The sequence below is a fragment of the Microtus oregoni genome, unplaced genomic scaffold, assembly GCF_018167655.1.
Source record: "Microtus oregoni isolate MIOR12 unplaced genomic scaffold, Mior012 000041F_ref0000270, whole genome shotgun sequence".
Classification (NCBI taxonomy): domain Eukaryota; kingdom Metazoa; phylum Chordata; class Mammalia; order Rodentia; family Cricetidae; genus Microtus; species Microtus oregoni.
The window spans coordinates 13,094,771-13,120,241 of NW_024543208.1; the positions used below are offsets into that span (position 1 = coordinate 13,094,771).

The 25,471-nt window shown below is 42.0% G+C and overlaps 1 protein-coding gene and 1 non-coding gene across 5 annotated transcripts in view; one reads left to right on the forward strand and one right to left on the reverse strand.

Annotated features, from left to right (window-relative positions):
* Nucleotides 1–25,471, forward strand: part of Astn2 (astrotactin 2) — a 998,237-nt gene that overhangs the window by 624,050 nt on the left and 348,716 nt on the right. For all 4 annotated transcript variants that reach the window (XM_041632337.1, XM_041632338.1, XM_041632339.1 and 1 more), the window contains one exon: nucleotides 13,845–14,011. In XM_041632337.1, coding sequence (XP_041488271.1) covers nucleotides 13,845–14,011 — 167 coding nt within the window. The remainder of the gene's footprint in view (nucleotides 1–13,844; nucleotides 14,012–25,471) is intronic.
* On the reverse strand, nucleotides 16,728–16,908 carry LOC121433898. Its single transcript, XR_005972373.1, has one exon. It is a non-coding gene; the product is annotated as a U11 spliceosomal RNA (small nuclear RNA).

The following is a 25,471-nucleotide window of genomic DNA, read 5'->3' on the forward strand; positions in this document are numbered from 1 at the left end:
ATGCTATTCCCAGCAAGGTCAGAGAACTGCAGCAGAGCTACATCAGAGTCACACGAGGACACTGCCATGCACAGGGCTTGGCCCACATGATGGCCTGAAAACATTTTCATTTCCTTTGTCGTGCCTGCAGTGAACGTGTTTTGAATGCTGCCCAGATGGCTGGCATGTGGAAAGAATGGCCTGTTGGTATTTCACGGGAAAACAAGCCAAGATGAAGCAGTACAACTAGACTTACATTGCATTTCAAAAAGATTTACCAAGCCAATTATTAAAAGTGATAATAATCATAATAGCAAATCTCCTAACATTTGGAATTTTGCCACATGTCAGGCACCAAAGTGGGGCATTAAATATTTGAATTTTACTTTTTCTATAACAATTTTAAGTAGGTATAAACTAGGCTCATTTTTACATTGAGAAAACTAAGGTCTAAGGTGTTAATGAAAGGACGAGATAGCATCCTGCGACTTGCACATGGCTACACCAGGAGACGCCCAGGCCCAGTCCTGCCTAACCAGAAAGGTCTTACTTGCCTTGCATGCCATTTGGAGCTGAAAATGAGACAAATTGTGACAGTTCTTCTCCTCGATAGCCAGGAGTCCTGGGAGACAGGCAGCATAGCAAGAATTATCTCAGCATGGCGGAGAAGGAAGATGTTTTTCTGACCGTTGCACAGGAAGGAGGCAGGAGAGAAGCTGAAGCCCAGCAGTAAAGCACTTGCCTGGCATGTGGGCCACCCTGAGTTCCATCCTCAGCAGCACAAAATACAATAACAAATAATCAAAAGAAAGAGGCTGAACAGACGTAGTTATTACCTGTGATGGTTCTTCTTATTACCCCAAACCCCAGAGGCTATTATTTATCTATCAAGGAGTCCATATAAAATCAAGCAGAGGAGAGATGTCTTGAGTTGTCTGATGTCACACAGATAGGAAGCACAGCTTTTGTACTAGACTTCATTGCTTTTTCTCCTGAACATTCTATCAAAGATCAGAAAGCGACACACAGGACAGTACCATGGGACCTATAATATAGGGCATGTGGGATTATTTAGTAGACAGGACCAACCAGAAGAGGGCACATGCCCAGAGCTTGGGTCTGGTTGAGTATAGAAATTGTTTGGGGTGCCTTTGTGGCATGGGGATTTGTATTTATGTTTAGAACGCTCCCAGGATTTGGGGCACTCTCTGCTGTCTCCACCCCGAGGCCAGAGGACCCTGGTGGGGACTCCAGCTGCTGCTCCACAGCCCAGGACTATCGCTCCCTTCAATTCTTATTGCGGTAACGCCCTTCCCTCCCTGTCAGCACTGAGACCTGAATACAAATTGAACGGCAACTGAACCGGCATGAGTTGATTAAAGTGCCCAGTAATTATGGGATCTTGACTGGCCTGTTTGTCTAAATCAATGTCAGTATTAGTTTCTGGACTAGCCGGCCTTGACAGACTGAGCCCGAGAAGAGGAGAGAGCTAGTACCAGGGGGCCAGCTTGGCCTTCCCCACTCACGTATGTGCCAGACGGCATTCAACAGGCTCGCTGGGACCAAGAAAGCCAAATCCCCTCATTCTACCATCAAACAACAGTTTGTGTTGAAGAATTCAGCAACCTTTTGTAGCTTATATGATTTTCAGTAATCTTGTCTGTAAAGTGGGCCTCTCTCCAGGGAACCTCTGGGCATTGTGAAAACTCTGAGACATTAAATGGCAAAGTATCAAACACACAATGGGGTTCAATAAATATCCATTTTATGTTCTTCCTTGTTTTCTGCCCTCCTTTTTCTTGTTCCCAAGATGTTGTATTTTACCTGCACATCCACCCTGTTACAAACCACCTCTCTATTCTTAAAGCTTTCAAGGCTTCTTATGGCCTGGTGGAGAGCTCCCTCAGAAGGCTCCCAGAATCCCTTGAAGACCTCATCAACCTGAACCTGCTGGGACATGATAGGTTGTCCAGCCTCCATGAGGTTCAGGGGAACAGATACGCATTTGCAGTCAGGAAGGCTTCAATGAATGATAGTTCACACTACTACTCACTTCTGATGTGACCTCAGGCAAGTCCCAAGGTCTCTCCGAGCCCCTGTTCTCTCGTCTACAAAATGTCCAGGAGCTAACTGTTTCAACTTTGCCCATGAGAACAAAGAGTCATTCTGTCCGTGTCTGCTGCTTTTCTTAGATGATCTTCTCGAGTCCTCACTGAAGGTTTCATGTCTGGAGGAATTAGCAAAGTGCCCACATTTCATGAGCACCTGTTTTGTATCAGGGTGCATGATCTCACTTGGTCCTCTCAAAAGCTAACATCTTTTTTTCTTTCTTCACTATGTACATGTGGAAACGAAGCCTCAGAGGAGCAAAACATAAACCAAAGAAATGGCTAAGAAAGACTTCGCTGTAGTACCGTGCATTCTATGTGATTGACAGCTAGCTCTGCTAGACCCTGGTGGGCTGAAGCCTCACTGCCGTAGTGTGTTACTGAGTTTCCAGGGCCATCACAGGAGCTGTGCTCAAGTCAACAGGAACATTGGGAGGTAGCCCGGTTATTACAGTTGCTCTCATGCAGAGACCTAGGAGGGTGAATACTTGCAGGTCCCCTAGAGGATGGCACAGTTTGAGCATAGGTAAGCAAAGCCACGGGCACCCTTCTCCAGTCTCTGATGTTCAGTCAGTTCCTCTCAAAGGCTATCAAGATGGTTCTCCTCTTTCCACAATACTTTGAAGAAAAAAAAAAAAAACTGAACAGTGAACAGCTTCTCCAACTTCCACTGCCCAGTGCTCTCATTCTCCCGTGGAGGATCAGTCTTTTGTGTTGTACTGAAGCCACCTAACCAGTTAGAGGCCACAGTAGGGCCAAATGAAACTCCAGATTCTAAGAAATTGTTTGCCCCAGCCGGTGGGAATCCAGCTGACTTGTCCTCTAGCTAAAAAGATCTGAGGTCAGAGAAGTTCAGCAACCAGTTCAGGGTACACCTGCAGGAAAAGGCCAGGTCCCTGTAGGAAAAACAGATAAATGTGGAACATAAACCGAGGTCTCTCAGGATTCGGGAGAGACAGACCCTCATTTGGTGCCACAAAGAAACCTCTCAGCTTTATTTACTTTGCAAAACATTCAGACCCCAAGAGAGAGTGTTTTGTTTTGTTGTCTTGTAAGTTGGTTTTTCCTTCTGCTGAGAACAGCTGGCCCACCTTCTAGACATGGGGGAGGGGTGGCAGAACAGCTCATTACAAATTTTGCACTCGGAGCAATTTGCATTCCATAATTAATGAACATTAAAATGCATAATTACAAACAGAAACAAATTGCTAGGTGATGATGAAAAATTGGGCTGGGAAGCATCAAGAGCAGGCACAGGGAACAGAAGAAGAGGCTGGGGGAGGGGGATTTGAGTAGGACCAGCTGATGGTGGGGCAGCTGGGAATTTCCCTGTCTTGCTGTCTTCCTCTAGAACTGAGATGGATTAAAGCTCAAGGAGACCCTGTTCCTGAATCTTCTTAAGGGTGCTCCCCGTTAATCGAGCAGAATGGATCCCAGCTGAGCTGAGTTAGACTCCATCTCTCTCACCTACTCACGCTGCAGTGCTGGACAGAGGGGTCACCCTCTAAGTGGTGACTCACTGCTTCGAGGACTTGTCCTCCTCTCCATGCCCACTCCCACTCTCCCTCTCTGAGAGCCTGCTGCTCAGGGCTTCTGTTGTGAGCTCTAAGAAAATGCTTAGAGATAACTGAATTCACTGACTTGGGTAATCTCTTCAAAGGAGCAAATAGAATCACTGGGTTCCTGTGCTGACAACACTCCCGAAACCCTCCAGGTAGACTTAGAACAAACACTGATAACTTTCAGGGCTGAAGTCATGGGTCAGCAGCCAACTTTCCCCCTTTTGAAGTGTAAAGTACTATACAGTAAATATTTTAGACTTGGTAAGTCATGTGGTCCTTTATTTTTATCTCTTGTTCTTCTTTTTCTGAAAAAAAAAATGTTAAAGTCATTCTTAGCTTTGGGCTGTGCAAAAACAGCCTGTGGGGAAATAGACATATTTTCTCTATTTTTCTCTTGTTAACTACAACTAACATCCCTAGACACTATATACAACACACACACTGTCTCCCTTTCTTTATCTCTCAGAGGTGGAGAGAAAGTTATCATTTGTGAACATTGGTATTCAGGATAAGGGAAAGAAAAGGGAGTGTCCAGAATTTTCTCTTTGCAGCTCAGAAATGCAATAGGCACGTTAGAGAAAAAAAATAGAAGCCCAAGGCATCCACATCAAGGTAACTCTGTTCAGTTTCCAGGAGGGTACCGGCTGAGCAAGGCTGCGAATTGTTAAATAATAACGGGTCTACTCTCAAAACCACAGGGGAAAATGTGGACTTGCCTTGCTTCCATGCCAGCAAATGTTGAGTAAAGCATCAGAACTTGAATTTTCATCAGGTAGTGAGCACCCTCCTCCTGTCCACTGTCTGCAGGGAGGACTCCTGAAGAGGCAGAACTTCCACTACTAACACACAGCCCTGGAACAATCCTTCCTGGCTTGCTGTCACAAGTGGACTAGGAGAAACTAAGGCTTTGCATCAATGACCAGGAGGCCCAGGCCCACTAGTGTGGAATCAGAGAGGCCAAGTAAGGAGCAACATCTAGGCTTAATTCCTCCTGTCTTGGAAGGGCCGATGTTCCTGAAGTACTATCTCCCAGAGTCACAAGGAGGAGCCTTATCTTTTAGATGTCAATGGAGGCCGAAGGAGAACATGTGCTAACTCTTTGTTAGAAAAAGTCTTCCTGGCTGAAGCAGCATCAGAGGAAACAGGTCAAACAGAGGGTGTTGTGATGACAAACAGCTCCCAGTGGAAGCCTGGGCATTTCAGCATCAAGGTACTGCATTTCGAGTTTAGATTTAGTTTACTTCTCCTGTTTTACAGCTGAACAAGTCTGAACACCCATATATTTAAAAGACTGGGCAAGCGCTAAACGGTATCTATACGAACATGTTAATATAAAAACATTAGTCATTTTTATATTTTAACAAGATGGATGAATGGAAATGAAATTAGACCTTATTAATGAAAGCAACATCATTTTAATGACAGTAGAGTTTTCCTAAGAAACCATAAAAGGCCATAAAGAAAAAAATGCAATTTTTGTGTTTTATTTCTAGGTATCCCTGACTGGCCTGGAACTCACATGTAGACCAGGGTGGTCCAGAACTCACAGATATCTGCCTGCTTCTGCCTCCCAAGTGCTGACACCAAAGTGCAATTCTTGTAGTGACTGAACGATGAAAAATTTAAAGTTCAGAGAGCACATCCCCTACGAATCCAAGAGAAATCAAAACATCCTCAGCTAAGGGAAAAGAGAGATTGTGTCCTGCACACTGTCTGGGAGGGAATGGTTGAGGACGTTGTCTCAACAGTAAGGAAGTGGTAAACAAGGGGAGTCAGGGAAGCATACCTGAAATTCCAACCCTGAGAAGTCAGATTAGGCTACAGGAAACCTTGTTTTAAAAAAAATCCCATCTACTAATTAATGAAAGAAAGAAAAGAAATGATGGCAGGAGGACATTTGAACACTGAGAAGGAAGGAAGAGAATAACGTACAGGTAGACACACAGACATTCTTTCCCTTTCTTTAAAACTGTGCTTGGCTTGATGATTGAAATGAAAACTGACGGCACTGTCTGATTGGTTCTCGACGTATTTAAAGGAATGATGAAGAAATTTCATTGCATTGGGAGAAGAGCAATGGACATAAAACATAATGAGAAAAAAAGCATTACTTCTTCTAGGGAAAAAAAATGATGACGCCAGTCAACTTTGCCAAGTTATGTAAACCGAAAGCACTGCAACTCTAAAATTATACAAGGAAATGTAAAAAACAAAAACAGATAAATCCAAATGAAGCTCTGAACAACCCATAGGCAAGAGAGAAAAAAAGGGAAATGAAAGAGAACAGAAAGCAGACCATCACATGGCAATAATGTATCAGTTGACATATTAAATCTAAGGCACCTGAGTACACAGATTTCAAGATGAGAATTGGCAGGGGAGTTGAAAACAGTTTCAGTTATATGCTACCTATTTGAAATGCATTTAACATCTACGTGGAGGTAGAAGCTTAAGAGAGAAAGAGAGAGAGAGACCTGAACTATGTAACTAAAACAAGAGGAGTGACTATATTGACATTAGATAAAAAAACAACTTATTAGAAATTACCAGGGAAGAATATAATATACAAATAATGGAATCTTCACAACTAAGACATAATCACCATAAGTGTTTATACACCAAACAACAAAGAACATTGAACAAATCAAAAGAATGATAAAAAAAAAGACAAATCCACAATTATATTTGATTTCTTCACTATTCCTCCTTCAACACTGGCAGAACAACAGACAATTAGCAGAATTATAAGAAGAACCAAGCAACACTCTCTCGAAGGATATAGATAACTGTAAAAGAATACTGTGCCACAAACTGAAATTTAAATATGTTCTGGTGCCTACAAAATACATGGTAAGCTAGAACATATATTCTTGGCCAGGAAAAAGTTCTTAATAGGTTTAAAGAACTTACATATACAAATTATGTTTTCCAGACATAGTAGAAGCAAGCTGGAAATGATTAACAGAGTATATCTTTCCAGTCAAGTTGCTGGAACAAACACCACAGATCTGGTAACTTTATTAATAGATATTTATACTTGGCAGCTCTGAAGACCAGAATTGTGAAACCAATATGGAACTGATCCGCTAAGTAGGAAAAGACAGTCACCTGACTTCCTTTATTCCCTGTATCTTCATGTTTGAAAGACAGAGAACTGTGATCTCACTTCCTTATCAGGACACTAACAGCACATAGGAGAGCACTGTCCCCATGATGTAATGAAACGAATACCAAAATAAGAGATAAGATTTCAGCAGGTGAGTTCTGTGGGGAAGGTGCCCCTTGAGCCCACTGCAGAAGTGGTCCAAACATCACTGCATACTTGGAAACAACATACTTCTAAGTGCCCCATGGACCAAAGAGGAAGTCTTAGGTGTTTCATGGCATAAATGTGAAAAGCCTCTTAAAGGCACGAGTGCCAACACTTGGTTTCTAGCTTGCAGTGCTCTGTGGGAGACAGAGACCAGGGTTGTGGTGGTAGAACGTTTTCTTGGGGTAATCAAGCTTGAGGAACTAGGTCAGTGTAGGGCCTGAACATCAACTTTCAACCTGGTTGTCAGTCCTTTCTTCACTGTCCACATGAACAATCTCCTCTTCCTCATTCTCCCCATGGCACGAAACACTGACAAACAGAAAATTTTCTCTTTAGTTGTTTGGCTTAGTCACGGAGATACAAAAAGGAATCGAAAGAGAAAATCAATGTCTCAGAAGTGGGGTTGTTGCTACAGTTGAACCTTATTGAGGTCATAAACCTTTGAACTGATTATCAGGCCAGTGGAGATGATGAAGACCGGGCTGAATAGGTGAGTCTGGCAGAAAGGGATTCAGAAGACCAAAATGCCAACAGTAAACACCACGCATGCGATTTTCGATGAGCCAGTGACTCCAGTGGGAAATGGGTGCTGTATTCTATCCAAAAATTTGTTTACATTTTGTCTGTCTTGATATTTTTATGATAGACTAAAGTGAGAGGGTAGTTAATTTGGCAGAGTAAATACCAAAAATGTCCAAAGCTATGGTGTGCATTTTGTTTACCGATTTTATCCAGGTTTATAGTAAGTATAAAGAGCAGAAGGTTTAGCAGATAGACTTGGAAACTTTAGTTTGGTCGGAAAAATCTACATAAAGTTGGATTTGATGGAAGACATGTTTTCTGAAGAGATCTGCAATATTGAAAGGCAGACATTGGCATGAAAACAACAGGCCACTGTGCAATCTGTTTTCTCTGAAGCATCACCAGAGTGATGCCTGTTATACAACACAGTGCCAGACAGATATCCTAGCCATTAAGACCAGAAAAAAATATAAGAAAGGTGGACAGAAGGCTGTAGTGCTCTTATTCATAAGTCATACATTTATTTACTGACTAATACTTAAAGTTCTTTAGAAAAACTCTAAGCATGAATAAGATTCTATTTTAATAAGTGTGTGTGTATGTTTGCGTGTGCATGTGTATATGTGTCTGTGTGTGTATGTGTGATTGTGTGTGCATGTGTGTGTCTGTGTGTGCGCATGTGTGAGTGTATGTGCATGTGTGTGTCTGTGTGATTGTGTGTGCGTGTGTGTGTCTGTGTGTGTGCATGTGTGAGTGTATGTGCATGTGTGTGTCTGTGTGATTGTGTGTGCGTGTGTGTGTCTGTGTGTGTGCATGTGTGAGTGTATGTGCATGTGTGTGTCTGTGTGATTGTGTGTGCGTGTGTGTGTCTGTGTGTGTGCATGTGTGAGTGTATGTGCATGTGTGTGTCTGTGTGATTGTATGTGTGTGTGTCTGTGCATGTGTGTGTGTGTGTGTGTTGTTTGTGTATAGACAGTGAATGAGTAAGAATGAATGCCGGAAGAAGGCACTGAATCCCCTGGAGCTGGAGTTGCAGGCAGTTGTGAAGCACCTACTGTGGGCTCCAGTCACTGGACTTTGGTCCTCTGAAAGGGCAGCACCAAGCCTCCTAACTGCTAAGCCATCAGTTTTGCCAAGCCCTCAGTTGGCCTCTTTTACTATTACTTATATATTGCAATGAACTTAGGGACAATGAAATAAAAATATGCAGTATCACTTACGATTTGTAAAACATAAACAATAATTTGACTAAATGTGTATGGGACATGTATATTAAAATGTAAATGCTAATGAAAGGAATAGAAGAAAATCTAAAGAATTGTGAAAGCATGTATAGTCATGAATTGGAAAACACACATAGTAAAGAAGCCTATATTTCCCAAACTGATGCAAAGCTTTCAGATAAATAACCCAAGCCACTTTTCAAATAGAATGTTTATTTACATGTGTGTTGTTAATTCGTGTTATATTAACCCCATCCTTATTAAACCATTATCACATGACACTGCTGTTAAAGAAGTAAGTGACTTCCCCATGTAATCATTTTACTTATTTAGTTTTTTTTTGTCCATGCTCTGAGTTCAAACACTGTGAAAGCAGGAGCTTCCTATCTCATGTATTACTTTGTAACTAGCAGCTAGAGCACTTGCTCAGCCTTGCTTCAATATCACTTGTTCAATAAGTATCTGCTAAGTGACCCAGTGAAGGATTTGACCAATAGGAAAGGAGAAGAAAGTCACCTAGGCTTTCTAGTTCAGTTTTCTATGGGTATAGAGGGTAGATGTACTTACCATTTTATAACTTATCTGTCTACAGCTTTTCCTCTTTTTTTGTCCATATCTTTTTTATTTGTTGAGTGCTTATTATATGCCAGACCCAAACAAAGCCAGACCCAAAAACCCTCACAGTTTTCTCACAGTTTACAGAAATGCCATCAAGAGTGGCCTTATTATTTCTATTTACAGGTGAGTCCCTGAGGCACAGTGAGATGCAGCAGACTTATATATCTAAAATGGAGTGTGCGGTCAGAGAGCCCACAGATGAGACTAGGGAGACCAAATTCCTTAGCTGAGAGTCTGGCTGGGATGTGTCTGTGTAGGCAGAGATTGATCTTTCTTTTCTGGCTGCCCAGACCTGAATAATCACACAGAAACTGTATTAATTACAACTCTGTTTGGCCAGTGACTCAGGCATATTTCTAGCTAGCTCTTACATCTTGAATTAACCAATTTTTATTAATCTATGTACTTCCACTAGGATGTGGCTTACCATAGCCAGGATGTTACACTTGTGGCACCTACATCATGACTTCTAGAATCTTACTACTCTCTCTATATATGTCTGTTTGGATTTCCTGCCTTGCTTTGCTCTACTAAGCCTTTGGCCGAAAGAGCTTTATTCATTAACTAATGAAAATAAAACATATTCACAGCATACAGAGGGGAATCCTATATCATGTTTGTCTGGGATGTACGTCCATTTTCCGAACCTTAGTTGTAGAGTAAGGTGCTGAGATCAGCTGAGGACCAGTCTTACTTTATCCAATATATCTCTCAGCTTTTCATTATTGAGAAAAATATTCCTAAGAAACAACTTAAAAGAGGAAACGTTTATTACGGGTCATGGTATCAGAGGATGCAGTCCAGGATCAGCTGTGTAGAAGGAACAGCAGACTGTGTTCCTGCTGCCTGGCTCCCAGCTGCCTGGCTAGCTGATACCCCAAAATAACAACACACAAATTGTAATCTTTTAAACACTGCCTGGCCCATTAGTTCTAGCTTCTTATTGGCTAACTCTCACATCTTGATTAACCCATTTCTAATAATCTGTGTAGCACCACAAGGTGGTGGCTTACCGGGAATGATTCCAGCCTACATCTGTCTCGGGTTGAAGAATCATGGTGTCTGACTCACTTCCCTTCTTCCCAGCATTCTGTTCTGTCTACTCTGCTTATCTAAGCTGCTGTCCTATCAAAACCCAAGGCAGTTTCTTTATTAACCAATGGAAATAACACAGATGACCCTCCTACATCACAGCTGTCTCCATGGCTTCTGACTGCGGTCCTGTAGAACATTATGCTAAAAGGGCATGGTAAGGAAAAGCTGTTTACCACAGCAGCCAGGGAGCTGAGAGAGTGGAGGAAAAGGGCAAAACAGAGACACAACCTTCAGAGGTGTGCCTCAGTAGTCTACTTCCTCTGGTTTAGTCCAGTTTTCCACAACATCCCCACTTCTAAATACAATATTCAAATTTTGGATGCATCAGTGGTTTAAACCAATAATTTGATCACTGCCATCATGATCAAATCCTTTCTTAGAAATATCCTTAAAGACATACATGGCTTTGCTAATCTCAATATAATTAAGTTTACAATCAAGATTAATTACCACACCCAAAATTCATTTAAGAGCTACAGAGTTGAAAACAGCAGGAAGCCCTGCCCTTTCCCACACTGATTGTGTAACCTCTTCACTTTCCTCATCTGTAAATGGAAACAGTAACAGTATCCATCTATGTCTCCTCTGGTTACTGAAGGGAATTACAGGCTGGGTGACTGAAAACAACACCTTGCATTCTCTAACTCTTTTGTAAGACAACAATCTCAACTCAAGGTGCTGATAGATAGGTGCTGCTCCCACTGGAGGCCCCAGGAGAGTATTTCTGCATTTCTTCTTCCGGCTCCTGATGGCCCCAACAGTTCTGACTCATGGCCACATTGCATCCCTCTGTGTCTTCACCTGCACATTGACTTATCCTCTGTGGGTATAGATACTCACAGTTTCATACATATGTACAGTGTATCTATCAGAGACAGCCCTAATTTTCTTTCCATTTCCTCAGAACCTCCCACACACAACCCCCTCCCACCTCATGTTCTCTTCTACTTTTTCAATAACATGCTGAGACTAATTTGTGCTTCCCACATGTACGTGGGTAACCTACTAGTGGTCACATACCTGAAGAAAAATGAACCCTCCTTTCCAAACAGCCTTCAATTACCAATAGCTTCCTCAGCTAGCGGTGAACTTCTTGCCCATCAATACTGGAATGCTGGCTGTTCTTAAGCCAGGTTGTATGCAGATAATCACAGCTCTGTTGAGTTCATAAGTCATGGCGTCTAGAAGTCAGCATCTCACAGCACTCGGCCCCATCCTCCACTTTTGTTCTAGAATTCTGTCACCTCTTCTGTGATACTCCTTGAGTTTGAGGGATGGGTGTGATATAGCTGTCCACTTAGGGCCAAGCACACAACACACTCTTGTTCTCAGTCCTCTGATCAGCTACAAGTCTTCGCACTGCCTCCTGTTGAGAGTGCAATTTCTCCATGCATCTTCTTATTTCTAAGGCATTTGTGGTGACATTTAGATTACCCTGTAAAATCCAAAATAATCACAAGAGCTTTTTCTTAATTGCACCTGCAAAGTCTTTACCATGGATGGTAACATTCACAGTTTCTGGGGTTTGTGGTAGACACATATCTTCAAGACCCATTGTCAGTTCCCTTTTGTGGTTTTTTTGTAAGGACTAAAGATATAAGAATGGGTAACTTGGTGAAGAAAACATGCACACATGTACACACACACAAAACAAACAAACTAAAACATCCATTGAAAGAACAAAAGAAATGGGAGTCAGAAAGGGGTGGAAAGAACTTTGACAAATGCCTTATGCCATGTATCTCATGTTATTTGGAGGAGAAAACTCAGCACTTGTTTTTGAATATTACTGGGTGGGCAGAACTCAGCCCCCAGGAGAACAACTGGTCTTGATCAACCACATGATCAGTGCCCTTCTGCTGGATTGTTGATGTTCAGAAACAGGCCAGGCCTCTCCTGAGCTTGTATTAATATGTACAGCACCTCACTCACATGCAAAATTGATTTTTTCTTTGTAAGCACAAAATGCAGCAGTTTGATAGTCTTTCTGCGCTTGACAAAGGCCATTTATTACCTAGTTTCTCCATCACCCTTGCTGGCACCAGCTCAAACGTCCCCAAGAACTCTCTTGTGCATTTGTAATTACAAATCATACTGAGGAAAATGTAATTTCCAGGAGAGATGACCTCCTTTTTTATTGTGGTGGTTTTTTAGAAATTAATGTGGATGTGTGTGTTGTTGTTCCTATAATTTTAGGATGGTGAGGAGCTGTCTGTAGAGCTGTCAGGCAAGGCAAGGAGGGGTATTTTAATCAGTGATGTCTATAGATAGACAAAGAGGCTGGGTATTTTCTTAGTGGAAATGACAGCAAGGTAACTGATGTGAAAACTTGGTATCCTGTTCAGAAGGCAAGGGCATTGGGATTGCTTCTCCCTCAGTGGATCTGGAGATGAGCTTAGCCCATTGAATAATGGGAATTAATAGGCAGATGAACTTCAACACAAGATTTCCCATTTACAGAGATCCAAAGCAACAAGACACATAGAAAAATATAATACAGCCGAGGTCCTAAGAAGGTGGGAACCGCTGGGGTTTGCTTAGGGATTGAGAGTTCTATGCAAGGATGTGTACATGGCTGATGGAGGACTTGCAGTATGTAGTGGTCTATCATTGTCTATCATTAATTTTAGTAAAATCAAAGCATTTGCAGACTCACTTATTCACAGATGCTGAGGCATGGTGCTGTTTAGGAAAACCATTTCAGTAACCACATAGAAGACAGTGTAGAGAAGCCACACTGGTTAGGAGTCTCTCACACTATTGTGAGCATACAAGTTGCTCACTTAGGGCTCCGGGGACAAGGATGCAAAAGAGATGAAGCTAATATAGAAAGGTACTACACATTTTTGAGTATTAATTGTGGGACAGAATCTAAAATGAGGTGTGCTTTCATGCTTATGCTTCATATTAAAGCTTTACATCTAATCTGCAGTTACACTGTGCCCCTTTTATAGACACAACACTGAAACTCAGAGAGGGTAGTACCTCACCTAAGGTCACACAGCAAGAGCAACTGGAATTTAAAATCATATTACTGCTTTGTTTGCTTTTTTAAATATACCTAGAAGCCTTTTTAGGTGACTATCATAACAAGATACCTGGCTCAGGCAATAATTATAAATGGTACTAGCACTGTTGACATTAGTGAGATTTAGACAATGTTTCTATGGAAACTGTGTCCTCAGTATCTTGACAATATTATGCTCGTTTGGTATCACAATTCAGTGAAGAATTGTGAAGAAGATGACCGTGAGAGCCCTATTTACTGCCAGGTAAGAAGGTTATAGAAGTAAAGAATGTTATCCCAGGCAATACTGTTCTCAATGGGTCAAATAAGAGTCTGGTCCCCATCTGTGTCTGAGGTGAAAGATGGAACCTGTCATCTCCTGAACCATAACCACCCTGTTGTCTTCTCCCTAAACAGTGTCCTGAAGAACTGAAACCCATGAAGGATGGCTCAGGATGCTATGATCACTCCAAGGGCATTGATTGCTCCGATGGCTTTAACGGAGGGTGTGAGCAACTTTGCCTGCAGCAGACACTGCCTTTGCCCTACGATGCCACCTCCACCACCATCTTCATGTTCTGCGGGTAAGTCTCCAACTCCACAGTCCAGGAACTCCCTTATCACTCTAGGGGATCTGTGAACAAATGCTCAGGAAATGCTGCCTGAGCAGGCTAGGGCTGACCTGCAGGGACATGGCCTTTTTCTTCTTTTGATTCATACCCTGTTGAGTGTGTAAAAAAAAATTAATGAGTGAGAAAACTAACAGTGAATGAGGAGTACATACACTCATGTCTAAGCCTCTTTCTAAGGTCCAGATGTTGTTCCATTCCGGCCTGTGTCCCTGACCTTTCTCTTGACTTTCTTGCAGTCCCATCAACGTACATAGAGACAGAGTCAGGGATGTTGAAGGTGTATATATAAGTACACACATTGGCTCTGCCAGGTTGCAAACGATGGGACTCAGCAGTTTGGGGTTTTACTGTTTGGCCAGTCCTGACCCTATGTCCATCTAGGTGGGACAACTACTAGGGAGTGGCACAAGTTAAACAAATCACAGACGAAGAGCTTCTAGACAGCTTCTGGCTCCTGGAAAGGTCAAGCCCGGGCGCTTTTGCTACTACTTCTATTTTTTCATTTTTCCTTTGTTATTGTTTGGAGAAGGTTTGGCATTGAACCCAGGACTTGCTCTGCCAATGAACTACATCCCCAATCGAACAAAATGAGTTTAGAACTCAACATAAGAAATGAAGAGGAGAAAAAAGAAGAAGAAAAAAAATGAAGAGAAGACATTCAGGTTCCCTTTTCCATGGCCTCTGTTCTCTGTCTAGGCTGCAGTGTACCTACCTGGGAAAGATGCTATTCTCACACCCAGGGTGAACGATGTTTCTTCCGAGTGGCCGTGTGACTACACTTGAGCTGCAACCTTGCCTAGAGTGGTGCGTGCTCCTCAGTAACCTCTCAAGAAAATAGCAGCAGTTTTGTTTTTCTTCTCTGATTTGTGTTCCCTCTCTGATTTGCTCACCTTGGCCTTGGTGTCACCCAAAGAGTACTGTGATTCCTGTAAGAAGTACACCAGACTCTCATTACCAAGCAAAGCAGCGCATTATGCTCAGCCACCTTTACAGTCCTGTGCCTCACAGACAGAAGGTGGGAGCAGGCAGGGCTTTAATCCCAGTTTTCCAGAAAATTAATTTAGCTTTCATGGTTCTAGGACAGAGTTACATACTTATTTCAGGGTCCCCTTTTCTGCTCTGCTGAACTCGGGGCTGCCGGTGCCTTCAAGCAGGTGTTGAAGCAGCTCGCTGGAGGCCGTAGATATGCATTGATAAAATAAATAAGAAATAAATTAGCGTACGCAGACCTGAATTTATGGCAGTCTCTCCTCAGCTTAAGTGACTGCCAGGCAGTGTTGAGTAAATTATGCATGGATTCAGATCTGCGGGCTTGCATACGGAATCAGCTGTGTTCTTATCATTGTTATTTTCCTCTCAATGCACTTTGTGGGAGAGTGTTCTGCAGAAAATAACAACAGTCACAGCGGCAGCCAGGGGAGTAATGGATTTTGACTTCAGAAACCAGCACTGCCTTCTACCCAGTGTGCACTGCGGGGCGCCTTGGATTTAATAGACAGATTCCCAGGACCACCTCTGTCCTTTAGGCGGTAGCCTCCCAGGACTCCCATGCCTCCTCGTCTGTAATGCTGATGTTTCCTGTCTCAGTAGAAAGATGGTTGTGGGAAGTAGGAAGCAGTGCTTGTCTTACTGTCCTGCTAAGCAACACATTCGAAGTCATAGCATTGGTAATGTAGCTTGTGGCCTCCTTACTAGGTGGCCTTTGGTGGATGAGACCTCATTCTTCTCCTCTGTAACGTAAGCAGAGCAGTCTCTCTGTGTGTGGTTGCATAGGGGATGATGCGTTGTCTACACGGCTGAAAGAGCCTCCGAGCTACGTGCTGAGCGGGGCACTGTAACTACACCACATGGCCTGATGACCTCTGCTCGCCCCTTCCTCAGCTTCACTCTGCTGGTCTGGGAAAATGGACTTAGTGACCTTTCGTGCCATGAAATTTCTGTAAGAGTGTTAAACAAGATTGGATTAAAGCGTGGGCAAGCTGTTAGAGCCCCTTCACTGTTGGTAAACAGGACAAAAGGACACGGAATACAGGCTTTCTAAAACCAACTGTAGTTTCCACAGCTTTGGGAATTGTCTATTAAAGATGCAAATGAGAAGCTACCCACACTTGTTAGAAGCACTGTAAACAATGAAGGCTATTAGCAGGTGCTTGTGAGAGACTTGGCTGGGAGAGAAGTAAGACGCTGTTGAACTAAGCAGGGTAAACAGAACAGACCCTTCCTTGCTCAACTCGGCGTAAAGCTCTATGACCTTTCTAAGGCTGAAACAGTCTGCTTGCAGCCGGGTTGGTACCAGCAGCACTGCTTAGGTGTCCCAGTGACTGCTCGGTTACTGTTCCTGACGACTCTGCAGAAAGGAGCAGTTATGATTTCTAACTGACTAGAAAGCCACACACAGGGTGCCCGGGCTCAGTGGCCGGCCCCAGGTCACATGGCTGGTGATTGGTAGGCATAGGGATTCCAACCTAGGCTGTGTGGGTCCAGCCCTGAATATAACCAGTCATGTGATCTTGGAGAAGTGACTCAATGTCTTTGAGCCTCTGCTCTTTAATGTAAGACCAGAAGTGCCGGTACACAATTGTGGGGAATTAAGAAAAATTACGCAAGAAGGGAGACTGGCCCGCGGGATGAAGGACTCGGCAAGCTGTCTAATTATTAGTTCAATAGGTAGAAAGCTGTAGCATTTAAGTAGTCTCTGACTAGATTTTTGTTTGTTTGTTTGTTTTTGGTACCAACAATCATCAGCTGTCCAGGTACCAAAAATTAGGCTTTTGAAATCTCTTGAAGTCGATTCTGCATGCAGAGCAAACACGTCCTCTCCCTGTACCACCACGACAACAGCCCTTTTCCCGTGCCACCACGACAGCAGCCCTTTTCTAATGGCTCTGCATCCAGCATTCAGAACAGCGTCAGCACACAGTGGGCACTCAACTTGCAATTATTTTTAACGTCAGCACACAGTGGGCACTCAACTTGCAATTATTTTTAAAGTTCTGGATGTAAATCAACGTAAGGCATTGCTCGTCTGACCTTTTCATTTAACATTTCCCATACGTCCCTCTTTCTATGCTGCACCTACTGTGCCAGCCTCTACAGTTCTGATGCTGTTCTCTCTGCAACCCCACTTCTTCCTGCACCCAGATCATCACATTTGTACCGCTGGTCCTTTAGCCTGGCCATCTCTTTGTCACCTTATAGTCTTTTTTTTTTTTTTTGGTTTGTTCGCTTGTTTGTTGAGAGAGACAGGGTTTCTCTGTAGATGAGGCTGGCCTCGAACTCAGAGATCCACCTTCCTCTGTCTCCTGAGTGCTGGGATTAAAGACATGCACCACCACCACCTACTTTCTATTTTTAAGGCAAGCAACATCTTCTTCAGCAAGTTCTCCTAAACATCATAGAATTCATGAATAAGATATACTGTTACCTCAGTACTGGGTAATAATATCAAAGCTTTCAAATAAAGACTACTTAAATTATGTCTCAGTTTTCTGAGAGATCGCCAGAACAATCTACCTCAAGAACCAGCAGCACCACTTTTGGGTAAATAACTAAAGGAAACTCATTCATACTACAGGACATGTGCTTAACTATGTTCATAGCAGCATTATTTGTAATAGCTGGAACCTGGAAATAGCCTAAATGCCAATCAACTGAAGAATGGATAAAGAAAATGTGGTATATTTATACAAGGGAGTAGTATTCAGTGGTAGAAAAAATACTGACATCTTGAAATTTGCAGGCAAATGGATGGATCTAGGAAGAAAACATATTGAGTGAGGTAACCCAGACCAAGAAAGACAAATATAATATGTACTCACTACATGTAGCTTTTAGATATAAAACAAAGAAAAACCAGCCTACAATTCACAACTGCAGAGATCCTGGACAACAGAGAACCCTAAGAGATACATACATGAATAGGAAGGAGAAAAAGACAAGATCTTCTGAGTAAATTGGGAGCATGAGGTCACAGGAGAGGGTAGAAGGAAGGGGGGAGGAAAAGAGGGGAATGGATAAAAATGTATAGTGCAATGAAAAAGAAAAAAATTATGATTCCATATTTACCAAGTGGGATCAGAGAACATATAGATCTTTTCTCCTTGTCATTCTTGTGTTTTTGTGTCTAATATATTATATACGTGCATATAATTATGGAGACTGGCATACAGAATGAAGCATTCAATAAACTACATAGTTAATAATCTAAACTTTTTTCATTTCTACCCATTGTCTGGTAAAGGAGAGGAATACTTTCGTTTGCTTGTAATTCAGGGAGGGGAGTGAGGTAGGATCCCATGGAGCCCAAGCTGGCTTTGGGCTAACTATGTAGCCAGAGAAAACCTTAAGTTCCAGCTCTTCCATATTTCCACCTCCCAAGCTTTGGATTACTGGTGTGCACTACCATGCGTACCATTTGAGGCAAACCTAATTTTACTCATGATACCTGGACATAGCTTACAGCCTGGATCTCTGGTTAACTGCCCACATTGCCTGTCTCTTGCCAGAACAACACATCCGTCACAGTTTCCTATCTATGGAATCCCTCCTGTATTCCTGACTTATGTGTTTTAGTTGTATCATAAAACTATGGACCCTTTGAGAAAAGGAGCTATTTTTTAGCCACCTGAGTGCCCGTCTAAGTCACTGTTCTGTTGTTGTGAAGAGGCACCATGGCCAAGGCAACACTTATAAAAGAAAGTGTTTAACTGGGGGCTTCTGTACAGTGTCAGAAGTTCGGTCCAGTATCAACATGTCAGGGAACATGGCAGCAGACAGGCTTGGTGCTGGAGAAGTAGCTGAGAGCTGCATCCTGATCCATAAGCAGAGGGGGGGGGCGACATGGGTATAAAGTCTATCCCAAGGGCACACCAGCTAGAGCAAGGTTCTACCTCCTAATCCTTCCCAAGCAGTATGGACATATGGGAGTCACTCTCATTCCAACCCCTGCGGTATCTGTGCTACCCTTTTCTAAGGCTTGACTCAAGGGCTTCCTTGTGTCCTCTCTGTGTTTGGGATTTTATTAGATGCTAACAATGTAGTGAAGCACTGATCACAAGTTCTTGCCCACCAAGAACAAGTAGAGTACTGAGCACAGGTTGTTGAGTCCTCGCTTGGTCCTGATGGATGGGAATAGAGCAGAGGCCAGGTAACCATTGTGGCTGGCAGAAGCTTTGGGGTAGGTCCAATGACTCCAATTGGACTCTAATCTGAAACATTTAGATTGAATCTTATACATGGGGAGGCACTGCCTTATGAGAAGACCCCAGCAAGTTTATGTGCTATGTTTGTGTGGGTGTGTTTACAATGTCTACCACACACATTTCCAAGAGAACTTAATTTTATCCACATAAATCTAATACATTTTTTTGTAAGTTGCTAATATAAAGATAGAGTTAAGCAGGAGTATGTCTAAGGAATGAAAGGGGAGGAGAGAAAATAGTGTTGGGTGTCTGACAGCAGAAAATCACTCAACAGAACGAATTTAGCTTTGTGCTCCTTGGCAATGGAAGTAAACAGTTAAAAAAAAACACATGAAAACAATACAGGAGATTATGTAGTTATCTTTTCCTGAGAAAAAGATTCTGCTGTGTGTTTTTTAATCTGCTTTGGGGGTGTGTAATTTCTTGGTGTTATTAACTGAGATGTTTACCTACTTATTCCCTTGTAAATAATGGTGAGAGTTTCTTCAACAGCTTTGGAGCTTCCATATTTCTCGGGGTGGCTAGAAAGAAAATCAAGGCTCACAGGCACATAAACTACTTCTCAGTGGAAAATTTAGGACTTAGAACTATCCCAAGTATTTCTCAACTCCAACTTTAATGAAAATGTATTTATGGTATGAGCACTTGTGGCTCCGCTAGAAGACCCAGGTTTGTTTTTCAGAACCTACATGGTATCTTGTGGCCATTTATAACTCCAGTTCCAGGGGATCTGGTGTCTTTGTCTGACCTCCATGAAGATCAGGCACATGTGTTTCTTAAAATCATACATGCAGACAAAACACTCAGACAGATGAGATAAATTGATCTTAGAAGTTGGTTTAAAAGAAAGTGTATTTACACACCTGGGCTCTGAAACACGCCATCCTCAGATCATCTTAATTGTCCTTTGGGTTGAATGTTCTGTTGACAAGATTTGGAGAGGGAGAGGAGACAAATGCATGTGAGTACTATCTGCAGCTAATGGGAATTCCTGATTTTCATTCCCCAAACTAATGTCTGGGCTGGATTTAGACAATACTGAACTAGGGACTAGAGACACATGATTTGATTGTGAGCATTGTAGAGTCATCCACTTGTTTTGTGACACTTTCTGCCCAATGGGCTAGAACAGAGCTCTCTCGCTTTGCATCTGAGCTGGAGGATGTAGACGCTACCTCTAACCATATTAAACACTCTGCTTAGTGCTCTGACCAAAAACCAAACAGGAAGCAACTACAGAGAATAGGGGTTTATTATGGCTCTATGTTAAAGGGGACACAATCCATCCTTAGTGAGAAGTTTTGGTGGCAGGAGCTTGAGGCAGCTGGTCACGTTGGTTCCCTGGATGCAGATAATGAACAGAAAGAGGAGGGAGTGGCACAGGCTATTGAAGGTTCCAGACCCTTCCCAAACAGCACCTCCAGCAAGAGACTAAATGTTTAATACATGAGCTCATAGGGGACATTTTACATTCGAATCACAGCACTGAGTTAACATTGGATGCCTACATGCTAGAGGGGAACTTCTAGTATTGGGATGAAATCTAGGGTCTCAGCAAGTTAGACAACTGAGATATATCTGAATACCTGATGCCAAATTCTTATCAAATATTACAGCATTGTGCTGTTCATTAAACATTTTCAAATTATCAGCACATTGAGGGAAAGACATAAAGTCTCCTATGGGTTTTGAAAGGCACTTTCTTATAGGCTATGGGAAATGCTGGTTCTGAAAAGTGGCCCAGGGTTTAAAAAACATGAAACAGCTGAGTGTGAGGCTCATTGAGGAAAGTCTGTCCTTCAGGTTGCTCATGTATCTGTGGGTAGACAGTGCTACGATGAGTTCTACTGCAGAGAAATGTATGTTCATAGTAAAATGCATGCATTTCCAAATTAACGCTTTACTAATGATTTTGACAGAGTTGAAGTGTTATTCTTTTCCTTCCCTAGTGTGAAATGCTAGTGTTTCTTATACTTGTAGAGAGGAAATTATAATATTCAATTAGCCTTGAGCATCCAGTGGAAGTTGTCATCCTTCCCTTCCTCCTTTCTCCCTTTCACTCCATCCCCTTTCATTTCTCTTCTTTTTTCTTCCCCCGCTCCTCCTTTTTCTTTGCTTTCTTTCATCTTTTCCCAAATATACTTGAGTACATTACTTCCAAAATGATTTTTTTTCTCAACAAACTTACCTTTTTCTTTAAGTAAAACATTAGGACCAAGGCTATATGGAAAAAAAAAACATTACAGGTATTAATTTTGGTTAACAATGGGCCAATTCTGAGATTCCAATTAAGAGAGGCTCCTGTAATGCTAACTAGTGGGAATGATGCTGTTGAAGTCTATGGCTACTGACCCTGCTGAGTGAGCGAAAGCGAGCCTGTTCCTGTGTTACCATGGTCATCAGATTCTGAGTTCATCCCTATATTGGTCCAGGTCTCTGGCCATGGCTACTGACCCTGCTGAGTGAGCGAAAGCAAGCCTGTTCCTGTGTTACCATGGTCATCAGATTCTGAGTTCATCCCTATATTGGTCCAAGTCTCTGGTGTGCATTTTCTTCCATTCCGTTTAGCATTAACTTCTTTTATTTTCAATCTTTCTGTAAGTATTTTATTCCCTTCTTTATTTTAAGAAATATTTTCTAGTATTTCAGTAAATAATTTTATTAGCCCCATAAACCATTGAGAAATGATGGAATAAACAATCCAAAAATCACAAAAACAAAAGTAAAAAGTATGTGTTTTGAAAATTTGACCGTTTTCTGTAGGTTTCTGGGTTTTTTTTTTCTTTGAAAACCCAAGATGATTAGAGATGGCATTTTGTGCTAAGGTGTAAGAGCAGTGGATTTGGATTGAGATGACAAGTGTCAGGGTCCTCATTTTCCCAGGTAGTCATGTGACCTTGGTCAAAGAAGTCAGGTATCCCAAGCCTCAAAATTTTACTGGCAATGCAAGAACGAAAGTGCTCACATGTCCACATTACTATGAAGGTTAAATAAGCAAGCAGGCTGTGGACCAGACACAGAGACAGTTTCATGGGGCTCCTTACAAATCCCTATGCGCTCTCTGACACCTCGGATGTGACAAGCATATTAAAGGAAGTGTAGGCATCGCTTTCAGTTAGAATGCCCATGCTGTGCCCGTGCCTATTTTATGTTTTGCATTTGTCATATGCATAAATATATAATTTCATGCGGATCTTGGCTGTTTTCCTGTGAGCCCACGCTCTTTCAAATGTCTGTAAGAAAAGCCTCCCTGACAACAGAATGTTCTGAAGAAGCTGTATAATTATGTGGCATCATACAGAAATAAGATTTAAAAAGCAAACAGCAGCTAAACAGACCTTCCCATAAATCTTTCTGTGTGCTAAGGTGCCCTGAGGGAGAGTCTTGTTCACATTTCACAACTCGCAGGATCATTTGCTTTAGTGAATCTGGTTTTTTGCCCTGTGTCTATAAGGGTCTTGCGGAGATTACCCCAGGCTGTTTTGTTTTCTCTTTCTCTTCTTCCTGTCTTGCTGAACCATAATCCTTTTCCACCCCGAAGCAAGAGATAAGTCCCTGTAATGTGAAGTTTTGATGCTAAAATTGTGCACATAGACTCATACCCACATATAATCAAGCAGAGCTTCAGGTACGACACCCTGGGTCCAACTCCTCACATGCCCCTTCTGCTCTCTAATCCTTGGTTTTTTCCTTTGGCAGTGAGAGCAGTTCAGTACTCCTCTATGAGAGTGAAGCTCCCACTGTTGGGTTTGTAGTGAGTCCCCACTAACCCAGTGACTAAGAACAATGCAAGTTTATTACCCGCACAGCCCCAGCTGTCAGAATTCCTCAAATCTAGGCACTAGCAGGTATGGTTACATTTTGGAGACTTTAGAGTAATCTTCCTCCCATACTTTCCAGCTGCTGGAAGCTAATACTCCCTTTGTAGCTGTCTCCTAAGGACTTATCTTATTTGACTACAGTGTGGCTTATTTGCACTCAGGAACTTTGAGTTTTCAATCTGTAAATACTTAGCTTTACTCCATTGGGTATGTCACCCACGGCACAGAATATGATAGCAAGTGAATGTGACACAGACACAGGTCGCTTACTTGATGACAGTAGGGAAGCAAAAACAGAAAGAAGGGCTAGGATCTCAGTATCTCACCCAAGCGGCATAACTTTCTTTCCCACTAGTCCCTACCTCGCAGTGGTTTCACAACCCCCTAATAGAGTCACTGACTGGTTAACCACTGGTTCAATACATCTATCATAGGCTGTAAGTAGCAAGTCAGGTAATCTATATAATGTGCTCTTGTGGATACAGGACTGAGCTTTCCATATGTAGATTGCATATGTGCAATGCACTTATGTTGCTTATGTATTATATATATTAGTTACATATATAACAATATAAATTGTACATATCATCCATTCCTAATAAACAGCGCATAAAAAGTTCCTAATTTTATATTTTGACAAACAAGGGGAAAGGAATGAAGAGTCAATTGCAGCTTTAGAAAGCCTGGATCTAGAGAGGAGCTAGAAGCTAGGATTTACACTCCCTAGAAAGCATAACTGGCCTAGTAGAGGTGAATGACAATACTCATGACAAGTACAATAGGTGATACACTGTTTGCTGTTATATGAAAAGTGCCATATTATACTGTCTCCAAGGTATCTCTAATTCTCACATCAGCCCTCTGAGGGTTGCAATTATCCTCATTTAATAGACTATGACACTGAACCCAGAAAAGTTAATAGACATGATCAGGTCATATAGATGGTCATAACACAGCCTCTATTTGAACTCAGGAGCAATTAGCTCCAAAATCAGAACTTGATACCTGTGTCTCCCTTAAGTAAACCACTGTGAAATTTCAATGAACTTTCCAAAGTACATTATGCATGCTACCTTCTCAGACTGGGATCTTATACTATTATGAATCAACAATGAAAAGGAAACAGATCAATTTGGAAATTTAAGAAAAATAACAAAACAAAAGAATCATGTCTTTGGGGATGTGGCAATGTCTCAGTGGAGGGTCTTAATTTAGATGTCCAAACCTGCATACATCCTGACACAGTATTGCCTTTCTGTATTCCTCCTGCCCTTATAGTAAGGCAAGAAAGAGAATCTCAGAAGCTCAAGGGTTAGTTAGCCTGGTATATACAATGGCCAACAATAAGAGACCTTCTCTCAAGCATGACGGAAGGTACAGATCAACACCTGTGGTTGAGGTTGCTCTCTCTCTCTCTCTCTCTCTCTTTCTCTTTCTCTCTCCCTCCCCCTCCCCCCCCTCTCTCTTTGTGTGTGTGTGTCAGAGGTACAGAAGACGGGAGAGAATAAAAACCTATCGTCTACATACTACCTGGACATGAAAACTTGGTCAAACTGAAATGACCCTCCTTAGAATAAAGAGGGTTGCATGTTAGAATTGGCTTGCAGACAAAGCCGCAGTCAGAAACTCTGTGGAATTTGCTAAGGAGCCAGAAAGACTGAAAATAAACAAACAAAGCACCCGACTCAAGAATCAGAAGAAAAAAAAACTGCAAAATAAAACAGCAGAAAGGAATAGACACAAAAGAATAAGCAAATGAAATAGAACAAGGAACAGACATAGCAATAGAACATAGAAAGCATGTTCAAAGGGGCAGGTATCACAAATAAATACATTAGAAATGAACAAATAGGGAACAAAGCACAGAACTGTAGTCACACAAAAGGTAAACGATTTAATGAGAATATGGTGTATAGTGTTAGAGTATCACACATGGAAGTCTTGATAAAATGTATTATATCATTAGAAAACAAAAATTCCAAGTTGGAGTCATGAATATGTAGAAAATTCAAACAGGCAGAAACAAGAGATTTAAATATGTATAACTTAAACAAAAAGAACAATTTCCCAACATTTGCTATAACCCTGACTCTCAAGCATGTGGCCATACACCTAGGCAAAGCTGGTAGATATATTAGAACTAATTAGTTTGATTGGACCAAAGTCAAGCCCCCAAAATTAGTAATAGCTTTTCTGGAACTACAATGACTGATGAGAAAGTGTAGGTGAAAAGCGATCATATTCCTCTTCCTAGCTGGTGGTGCTGTCAGTTTGACAAAAGCTGGAATCATCTGGTAAGAAGGGGCTTTTGCGAAGAGATCGCCTCCATCTGATTGACCTGGGACCAAGTCTGGGGGGCATTTTCTTGTTTTTTGCTTAATGTAGAAGAG